We start from the raw sequence: 10,940 nt of genomic DNA, 5'->3' as shown, positions 1-10,940 counted from the left end.
CCAGTGGGCCTCTCTCAGTCCCGCCTCACATACAGCACTCATTCCAGCTGAGAGACGCGGTGGCAAACACAGCAAAAAGATTGTTTTCTTCCTGGAGCTTAGCGCCAATGGAGTACGCTCCTATTAAGCAATGGACTTCTCTTGCAATGGCAGTACAGTCTACAAAGGAGGCGAGAAGAGTAACAGGAAATTAAAGCAGAGTTTTCAGTCAGGTCTTGGACATCAGAAAATGCGTAACTCATGAAGTTTATTTTCCCCTGAAGCATGGACAAATACATCATTACCTCAAAATAGAGGATTTAGAATTAACCCAGGTATAGATGAGAATTGGAGTGATTTAATCCTTCTATTCAGAAAGGAAAGCTAGAGAGCCCAGGTCTAAAAAATATAAAATATTCTTACTTGAGGTCCAGAGGGACACTCGGAGAAACAAGACAAGGAAACATGTATTATGGTGGGGGAAATTCCAGGGAATGCCCCATCCTACCCTGCACAGGAATCAGTAGGACCCAGAGGAAGGCGCCATAAATAGCTGGGATAACAAGAATGCAATCCACCAGGTACAAAGATCATGACTAAGGCGGCTCGCAGTGCTTCTAAGAAATGCCCTGCTGGAGCTCTCTGACACCTGCAGGGTCTCTCCCAAGGAAGTTGGGATAGACTCTGACCCTCACAAAAAGGCTCTTCATATCCCTTCTGCGGGGAACCAGTCACTCCCTGCAGTGATAAATATGCCCACAATCTCCCTAAACTGTTCCCTCCTTCAAAAAGAATGTACAATGAATGAAGAGGAAGAGAGAAAAGGAACAGCCATGAAGAAAAGGCATTATCAAAAGCATTATTCTGTCCTCCCAAATTTTCTTCCCACACATTACTATGTGACCAAAGAGCAGATATGATTCAGTATACCCTGTCAGCCCCAGGATCCCTTCCGTACTGTCCCCCTTCCCTCCCTCTTGCCACTACCCAGAAAAGGTTCATGCAGCATTCACATCTTGTAAACTTTTCTCAGAGAGATGAAAGCATCCCACCTCCTGGGCACCAAGAACAGGTATTCTCAACCTCACTACCTGGTGCCCTCACCTGGCTCCCACAGAGCTCTCTGTGAGAACTGATCTGAGACGCTTCAGAAAATTTGAGGTTCTGGAGGAAGGCTTAGATTGCCATCTAAAGCAATCATAACACTGGAACCAAGAAGCCCCTGACCCACAGGAAGTCCTAGCAATGGGCTTCTCCTCAGTCACACTGAACCCCTAGGTCAGGAGCCTCTCTTCTATCACTGTGACATTCTCAAAACCGAAAGTAAATTAGAACAAGGAAAGAGTACTTCGACCTGGAACAGATAGGCTATTCTGGAAGCTATCTATTACGAGGTACAGAGAGGATGAAAACCAACTGACATCTTCTTTCTGAGAAACACTGATACTTACTCCTTCCGTTTGGTTCCTATTTTAAGCCAGTTTTTCATTTCCAAGAGTGCTGACTCTTTCTGCAATCCTGTATTCCCTGCATGTGCTTCCTTCCGTCATACTTCATATTTTCATTTGGAAAAATGTGTTTTACATTCTTTACTCTTTAATTTTTCATGTTTTGAGAAGATTGAAAATTTAGAGATGAGCAAAAATTACAGATAGAAATGCCCATATTTTCACCACTCCAAAATCATTACTTTTTGTGTCATATTGTTGTCTATCCTTCTACATTTCTTAAGCAAATAAGTTCATGTTGCCCACACTCTTACAAAAACTGCTTTTTGAAATCAATTCTATTTTCTAGATGTTTTTCTTTCTGCCTCTCTCCTTCCATGTTTTTCTCTCTTTCACACACACACACACACACACACACACACACACACACACACACACGGCACAGGTGTACTCAGGGTGATTCCCTCAAACTATTCTCCACAGATTACTCAATTTTAAAATACTTCTCTATTTGGGGGGAAAATATAAGATATATACATGAATTTTTCAAATTCATTTTTCCAGCTTTGTTAGAAATGTATATTAATCTATCTACATTTTAGACTAGGATATAGACACACAGATATCACAAATTTTCAGCAAACAAAAGAGGCAAATAATTTCTCAACCTTTCCCTTTTTCCTCCAATTTTCCCTTTCTAATCCCAAGTATTTGAGAATTAAAGCATTAGGTGGGTGTCAGAACTCAAGTGAAACGCATGGGTTGCCCAGCTTGGACTGACTGCGTCTGATGAAGTGAGGAGTGCACGCATGAGGAGGGGTCACAGCCCTGAAGAGATCTGCAAAAAAATAAATGGTAGTATTTTCATACAACGTAATGACATGCAGCAACAAATATAAATAAAATACTGTCATGTGCAACTTAGAATCTTAAAAACATGTGCTTAGCCAAAAAAGACAAACTCAAAAGCATACATCTGTATGATTTCCTTTTTGTTGTTTTGAAGTTTTATAACAGGCAAGATTAAGCTGTATTAGAAATTATTTCTTCTGGATTATATTGAATGACAATGAACATGAGAGAACTCTGTAAGGGATGAAAATTTCCATAAGCAAAGTGGAAATATCAAGGTGGCAGTCACATTAGTATAAGCATTTGTGGAATGTCTTTGAACTATATATTTCAAGTCAGTGCATTCTGCTGTCTCCAACTTTATCTAAATAAATTTGATTTCTTATAAGCTGAATGATCTCACTGGATCCAAAGAATAATTATTTAAAATGTAGGTAACGCTAACCAGAGTGCTTGTGCGTTAACATTAATATCTAGCCAATTACTGTGTTTCTGATCATCTATATACATTGTAAAACATGAAAAACATTAATTAAACTTGGAAATAAACTGAAAGAAAACTTCTTTGAAGTACAATCTATGCCTGGCACTGTTAAATTGTGTAATTTCTATTCCACTATTGGGAGTGTCCCAAAAGCACTCAGAACGCGGAGCCCTCTGTCTCTGAGCAATGACTTTCCCTGTATAGCTTTACACACGCCCTTCAGGGCCAATTACGGTGTGATAGGAAAACGCATGCTTCTTTGGTTTCAACCTCTAAATCAACTGATTTTGAGGAGAACATTGGGATGACCCACAAATTTTACGACCGCACATAAAGATGATCTCCTCTCCCTGAAAAATGCGGTTTCAGCCCTTTGCAGCTGGGAGAGGGAAGCTGCACAGCGTTTTCAACCCAGGCACATGTTAGAGTTCTTATCATTCTAAAGCTAAGCCCAGTCCAAAGTTCCCTGGGGTGAACTTTATTACTTGCACTTTCCGTGTAACTGAATAACTGGAGATGGGCTACAATTTTCCTCCTTAGTGCCTGCAAGGAGAGGAACTGAAAAGCCTATTCCTCTTGGTATCGCGGTGTGTCTTTTTCCCAAGAATATTCTCCCTCTCCAGAGACGGACTGGAAACTTGCAACTCCAGCCACACCTTTGGATGCTGACAGCTAGAACCGCCAGGTGAAGACTGTCTCTGGTGACAGGCTTTGTAGGTGCACTAGGGAGATTACGAGCTTCTAGGAATCCAAAAGCTACTCAGACGGTGAGAGCGAAGTGCATGGTGATACGGAGATGTACCAGCAGCAGATGTGGGCCCTGAAGAAAGAGCAGCTTCTGTTCTAGCGTGTACGGTGAGAAGAAGGCCCCTTCTTTCCTGGGAGACGAGACACATGTGCTACTTGTGGTAAATAAGTGAACAAATGCAAGAAGACTGAAGGTACACTGGCTGAGAGAAGTGGACTAGGTCTGCCTACCTTCCTTTCCCAGTATAGAACCCAGGGCTTTCAGTTTCCTGAGCACCTGGGAGAAAAGCAGAACACACAGAAAAGCAAAGGAGTCTACAAAGCACACCAGAATGGTTTCCAGCTTTCCGTAACTGCTGAAGAAATGGCTGGTTTTTCCAGGAGATAGAAAGAAAATCAATTGGAAAGGGAATGAGATATAGCATGTTACGGTCTGATAAGGGAGGAAACTGGAAAATGGTGTATAAAGTTAAGTCTTTGAACAAAGGATTTTTTTTCTAAGAACCTTCTTCATTTGGCTAGTTTTGCTTTCTCACTACCTCGCTGTCAGAATAAACCTTCCCTTCTGCACCGAGGATGGTGGACTCTTGCAGGGTATCTCCAGCTAGCTCGCTCCTCCCTCTTCTCCTTCTCCAGGTAGCCACGTGGCACTCAGCAGGTCAGTGTTCTGCCGCATGCATTTCACTTATTGGCTTATTTCACCTGGCCCTGGCACATAAATGAAAACATTTCATGATTCCTTGGCCAAGAAGCCCCTGTACAACAAAGCTCCTTATTCCTTTGGGTAGACCTTATGAAACTTAAGAGCTGTAACAGTTATCAAAATCTTCACTGACCATAGGTGGTCGTGTTTGTTTACATTGTATATCTTGTTTGCTGAAAAATACTTTGTAATATTTACACACTGCCAAGAAAATCTGAGTACAAAGAACTTGGACTCAGGATTTATAAACTACTGGTTGTAATTTTAAACAAATCTCTTAATCTTTCTAGGACATGAGTAGCTCCTTCATAAAGTAAGAGCCCTCTTGATGAAGTTTTCAGATTCCAGGTTTGGACAGAACCCAGATATGAGATCATAAGAATGATATTATTGTTACCCTTGCCTTAATCTGATAACCGGTAGTGAACGTGAAAAATTGTAATGTCCACACATCGTGACCCAAGTCTCCAACTGTTTTAAAGAAATGCTGTGTGTACGTGTGTACACACACATGTGCACATGATATGATGCTTACTGAAGGGCTATTTGTGGTGGTAATAGCATGGAAGCAATATGAATATTTACCCTTATAGGAAAAGCTTGACCATGATGGTGTAGCGTGTTAAAGCAATCAGGTATAGCAGACTATTTGTATTAAAAGGGCTGAATATTCACTTTTGCAGAAACTGACATATAATGCTCCATTTAATGGCAATAACCTTTTCCCACTATATTGTGGCTACATATAATGTCAAATACTCTTCTCTAAAGGAAACTTTTCTCACAATCCATACACCAAGCTCCCAGCACCAGGTAGCTAAGAATGCAGCTACAACGGGACACCAGCCTGTAAGCAGAAATGGAAAAGACTGGGGAGCACGGCGTCAGCTAGCACACAGGCCACTGTCGCTGCCTTGACCAGCAGCACCTCAGCCACACTTTTGGGGCACTGGCTGCGGTCACCTGCTCTAAACCCATGAGCCGCTGCCTTCTGTACTCAGTCCTCCTGGCCACAAGCAAGCTGTGCCTTTGTGAACTCTCTACCCGAGTTACCACACTGTGGACCCTGATAAGTGCTGCATATGTGTCCTCGTGCAGATACACGCAAATGTATGTGCACTATGTATATTACATATTTATTTAAATTTAAAACATATATCACTATTCTGGAAAATGCTACATAGAAAAATGTTTGAATCGTTAAAGAAATATTGCTGGGCTTTCTTTTCATCTCGTCTCTCCCCTCCACCAACCTCGGCCTCTCACTCCTCCACCTTCTCTCTGATCCCCTGCAGCGTCTGAGTTTTCTGTAAAGGGACAGGCTGAGCCCATCGTGGTACCCCTCGGTGCAGATGCCAGCCTGCCCTGCCGCCTGTCTCCCGAGCAGAGTGCAGCCCACATGTACATCAGGTGGTACCGTGTCCGGCCCTCACCCGCTGGGCTGGTGTTCCAGAACGGACAGGAACCAGTTGGGGAGCAGATGCTGGAGTATCGTGGCAGGACTGAACTGCTGAGAGACGCCATCGGCAAAGGGAGCGTGACGCTGCTGATAAGGCACATTCGGGCCTCTGATGATGGCCTGTATCAGTGTCATTTTAAAGATGGCGACGTCTCCCAAGAGGCCTTCGTGGAGCTGAATGTTGTAGGTATGTGAAGCTGACACAGAAGGTAAGTCACGATGTAAGGTGAAGGGCAAAGTGAGGGCCTCTGGTTTCCCAGCCTGGCAGCGCTGGGGATCTTGGAGATAGTGATATACTTGTACAATGTCAGTTTCTAAACCATACAGAAAACATTTTTATTCTATTTTTTTATTTTATTTCATTTTCATCTTTTTGAGACAGGGTTTCACTATGCAGTGCAGGCTGGCCTTGAGCTCATTTTGTAGCCCAGGCTGGCCTCAAACTCGCAGTGATTCTCCTGCCTCAGCCTCCCAAGTACTAGGATTGCAGGTGTGCACCACCACATCTGGGTCACATTATCTTTCAAATAACAAAGAGGTTAACATGTTTGAACACGCTCTGACATCTGTATTCAGCAGTAAAAGACACTGACATCTTTAAATATTAATTTTTACTCACTCAGGGGAGAAAGACAACCAATAAGAGTTTTAAAACTATTTTTTAGTTTTAATGGTTCCTGTTCTTTTCTCTTCCTACAAGGACCCCAAAGCTCTCTCAGTCCAAGCACACTGCAATGACGGAAAGTTATGACTTCTGAGCTGCAGGTTTCTCAGCAGTCTAGTGAAGGCAATTCGGCCATCCGCTTCAGGGATTCTGAACCCTCAGGACCACAGCCCTCAGGCACATGTCTTCTCTCCTCAGGTGTAGGCTCTGAACCTCATGTTCACATGACAGGACCCAAGGAAGATGGGATCCAAGTGCTGTGCTCCTCAAGCGGCTGGTTCCCAAAACCCAAGGTGCAGTGGAGAGATACTGCGGGAAGGCGGCTACCTTCCCTCCCTGAGTCTCACACCCAACACAAGGATGGGCTCTTTCGTGTGGATGCATCCCTTGTGGTCACAGACAGCTCTCTAGGCAACGTGACCTGCTCTGTCCAAAATCCCCTCTCTGGTCAAGAGAAAATATCTACCATCTTCCTCCCAGGTCAGTGAGGCCCAAACCCACGGGGCACTGGAAGAGCAGGGACAGGGAATGAGGGCTGAAGGAAACCGTGAAGATGGGCGCAGCTTCCTCCATGCCAGCTTCTGACCATGTCTACGTGTGCTTTGTCAGCGCCCTTTTTCCCCAAGGTGTCTGTGTGGAAGTCAGCACTGGCTGGGACATTCCCCATTCTGGGGCTCCTACTCATTGGGATCAGCTACATGGGCTGGAGAGAACATGAAGACAAAAAGAAAGCAATAAAGAAAATGAAAAAGGAATCTCACGAAAGAGCTCAGATGAGTGATGAAAAGGAATATGTACTTAAGACTAAAGGTAAATTGGAGCAACAGGGTAAATGAAGTTCATGCACGAGCTGAGGTACAGGAATCCAAAATTCCAAAGGGCCTTGAGGGAAACGCAGGGCACCAGCCATTCTGCAGAGTTGGGAGTCTGGTGCAGAGGAGAAAACCACGTGGGAAGCGAGGTCAGTGAGCAGTGAGTATCAGGCCCCTGCAGTGCTGCCCCAGTAATAACACCCCACTCTCCCACACCTCTATGCTCCAATCTGTGCTGCTATTTCTCCTCATGCAAGTGTTTCCCTCCATTCCCTTCCTCCTCTCCTTCAGGAATAAAATTCTGAAGTATCTAAGAAATCTTAAATCAGTTTAGATTGGACATACATTTTTGCTAAACACAGCCAGACCTGGTGGTACATGCCTGTAATCACAGCACTTGGGAGGCTGGGGCAGGAAGATCCTTGCAAGTTTGAGACAAGCCTGGGCTACAAAGTGAGCTCAAGACCAGCCTGAACTGCATAGCAAGACCCTGTCTCAAAAAGACAAAAAAAAGAAAAAAGAAAATAGCATTTTTGCTAAACTCTCTCATCTAAATTACGTGGCCCTCAAGAAAAGCCCAAATTTAATTCATTTAGCTACTAAACTTAGCTAAAACTCAATTTGATATATTTTATATCTTCTTTCAGCGGAACTCGAGGCAGCCCTTGGTGAGTCTTCCTTCTTCTTCCCTCTGCAGTTTTGCTTTTTCACAGCTGTTCTGGACCTCTCACTGAATATTCTTTCTTTCAGAACAGCGAAAGGCATTATACAATAAAGGTAAGAGACTCTTCATTCCCCATACCACTTGAGGTCCCAATGCCCAACACTTCCTAACGTTCCTTTCCCTAGAGGAAAAGACTATAAAAGATTTAATGATGATTAGTGGAACAAAGAAGAAAAAGGAGAAATGTGAGGCCATAGATGAGTGTCTAACCTTGTTTTGCCTGGATTTTTTTTCTTGTTTTAGATTGGAAGAAAGCCCTACTGTATCCTGGTAAGTGAATTGCCAGCCTTGAATTTTACCTGGTTATGAGCATAATAAGCAGACACATAAAGAATATAGGTTATAAGATGTTCTTCTGGACTTAAGACGTTCACAGGTTCTACAAATCAGAGTGGTAAATTCCTTAACGAAAAGAAGTCAGTGAAGAACCACAGTGAGGCACCCTTTAAAAAGTATGTGTGGCTCCATATATGCAGATGTTCCTAAGACTCTATGAGAATATTTGATCTATAAATAAAATCACCTATTCCATTATCTGAGAAGCAGGCCCAGGGAAAATAATGCGGTTGTCTTATTCTGAAGAAAAGTACAAAAAATTTTCTTTCAGTGGTGAAAATAATAGACTATGGAAAGCTTTTAACCATAAACTGAAGCCCTCATCTGAGAAGGTCACAGGCTGGGAAAGAGAACCAAAATAAAGTAGAATAAAAGGGCATTTCATGGTTGCCATCCACAAAGAGGAGAGCCGCGCAGAACACGGTATCAAGCTATCCTCAGCACCTATTCCAGGTGATCTCTTGAGCTCACTCAGGTAAAATAAGCTCAGCCCCCTAACACTGGACTGAATTAGGGCAGAGAGCCTAGCCTGAGACAACAGAGAAAACAGCCCAAATATGGTACTGCTGTTTCTGTACCGTATTTCCCCAGAGCTAAGACCTAACTGGAAAATAAGCCCTGGCATAATTTTTCAGGAAGTTCCTTACTATAAGCCCTACCCCAAAAATAAGTCCCTGTCAAGCTCATCAGACAGACAGACATATTTAGTATGTCCGTTGGATTATAAAATATGAATACACGCTTACATACAAATAAACATTTTTGAGATTAATACTTAAAATAAATGATAATATAAATTATAACTGAGTGTTTGTAAATACCCAAGCAAGCAATGATGAGGGGTGAACACCTGTGTAAGCAGACGAACGCATCGGCACACAGACGCAGCGCGTGAATGCTGTGAGTGAGCACTCGAGAACAGATGTGGGTGTGTCCAATACGAATCTTCATAATTCAATACACTGTGTGTTTTAATGGACACACTTAATGCCGTTGTGTGAAATAAAATGGTTTTTAATTTTGGTGCCTGCAATTTTCCGTCACTGTTGTGCGGAGCATCGTTCTTAACGGTTATCATTCTTGTTGCCCCTCGTAAGCCTTCAGCTAACACTGGATTTAGTGGGCACTTGGCGAAGCCCAGCCTGCAAGAGGCTGTGACTTGGGTGAGGATTCAGGGGATGAAATCACTGACAGGTGTGCTGTCAGTGCAGTACAAGCAGGCTCCTGCACAAGAAATGCGCACGTAAGCAGAGTTCCATCGCTGGACGTGAGAGATTGGGGCCAACAGTTTTACAGGAAATGGAGTTGTAAGGAATTCTGGCTGGAACTCAGGGTTTGGAGTTACGATGGTGTTCTAAAAGATGACCTGACTATATTTGAACAAAGGTACATTTTTGTACATGAACAAATGGTATTGTTGTACATGAAAAAATAAAACATCCCTAAAAATAAGCTCTATTACAGCTTTTAGAGCAAAAATTAATATAAGACCCAGACTTATTTTAGAGGAAATATGGTATATAGCAAAATTTGAGAGCCTTATCAAAGGATATAAGGGAAGTTGGGAGAGGAAGACAATAGGCCAGAGAAGGATGTATCTTTTCCTTTTCTTTTTTTATTTTTTTTATTTTAAAAATAAAAGGAGGAAAACATTAACAGACAGACAACCTTTTACAAAATAGCAAAAGAACGGTACAGACAATACGGAGTTACAAACAAAGTGGTAGGAAATTAACAATGCTTGTTGTATTACATATTGATGTCTTCAAAGTGGTTGCTCACGAAAACAGATAGAGACATGCAGTACTGATCAATCAAGGACTCATTGACAGTTTCTTTCAGCAAAGAAATAGAAGACAGTAGAACAACTATGTTAGCTATCCTGTACATACGTACGTACAAAATTTCTCCTTCTTTCCCTTCTCTTTTCCCACATCCCAGGTGCCCTTTTCTTTTCCTTTTCATATCCTAGTTATGTTTGCATCCTGGTCTCAATTTATATTGCTCTTTTTCAGATTGGAGAAAAGAACATTTCAAGCCTGGTGAGTCGTTCTTGTGTATCATTTTGTTTCCTTTCCAACCTACCCTCCCATTGTCATATTTTCTCTTCCTAATTTCAACTTCCAGTTGAAAAGACAATGGCACCATTATTCTGGTAAAGAAAGAATACGAACATTATTAAGTGCTGGCCTGATCTTGAGATTACAGCTAGCTTTAGCCAGTCTGATTGTGTCTCCACATTCACACAGTGTTGCAGCTTTTCTGTTTGTGGATCCACTTGGTTTTAAAAAGAGGTTAACATGTCTCTCAGCTGAGGAGACCCCACCTTAAACAGTGCTTCTAATAGCAAGAGTACTCAGCTGCTCTTTTCAAGATCTTTTCAGTGATTAGCTTATGTGCAACCAGTTATTCATTGAGAAACATGTTTTAATTTATAGAGAACATGGAAAGAATATTCTCAAGTAATCACTGAGAGTCCTGGCTTTCCCTGGTGCTGTGCTCAGACAATGACAGTAGCATAAACACCATAAAATGGGACAAGGAGCCTAGAATCCATGCTGAGAGCACACACAAACACCAGGACACACTCACAGGGAAGGTGCTGTCTCACCACCCGCTCCTCATTCTCTGTTTAACATTTGTAGAACAATAGCTTCCTGGAATTTAATAATAATAAATGCCTAGCATTTATTAATTATTATTTAATAATAATATATGCCTATAATATACAG

General features: G+C 42.3%; 1 protein-coding gene across 1 annotated transcript in view; it reads left to right on the top strand.

Annotated features, from left to right (window-relative positions):
• Positions 1 to 3,329: 3,329 nt before the first annotated feature.
• Positions 3,330 to 10,940, top strand: part of LOC102017911 (butyrophilin-like protein 1) — an 8,912-nt gene continuing 1,301 nt past the window's right edge. The window contains exons 1-8 of the mRNA XM_013516773.1: positions 3,330 to 4,168; positions 5,509 to 5,859; positions 6,535 to 6,816; positions 6,946 to 7,146; positions 7,796 to 7,816; positions 7,899 to 7,925; positions 8,116 to 8,142; positions 10,224 to 10,250. Of these exons, the coding sequence (XP_013372227.1) occupies positions 4,087 to 4,168; positions 5,509 to 5,859; positions 6,535 to 6,816; positions 6,946 to 7,146; positions 7,796 to 7,816; positions 7,899 to 7,925; positions 8,116 to 8,142; positions 10,224 to 10,250 (1,018 nt within the window). The 5' untranslated portion in view covers positions 3,330 to 4,086. The remainder of the gene's footprint in view (positions 4,169 to 5,508; positions 5,860 to 6,534; positions 6,817 to 6,945; positions 7,147 to 7,795; positions 7,817 to 7,898; positions 7,926 to 8,115; positions 8,143 to 10,223; positions 10,251 to 10,940) is intronic.

The sequence above is a fragment of the Chinchilla lanigera genome, unplaced genomic scaffold (genome assembly GCF_000276665.1).
Source record: "Chinchilla lanigera isolate Chin_1 unplaced genomic scaffold, ChiLan1.0 scaffold00036, whole genome shotgun sequence".
Lineage (NCBI taxonomy): Eukaryota > Metazoa > Chordata > Mammalia > Rodentia > Chinchillidae > Chinchilla > Chinchilla lanigera.
This window is presented reverse-complemented; position numbering and strand designations above follow the sequence as displayed.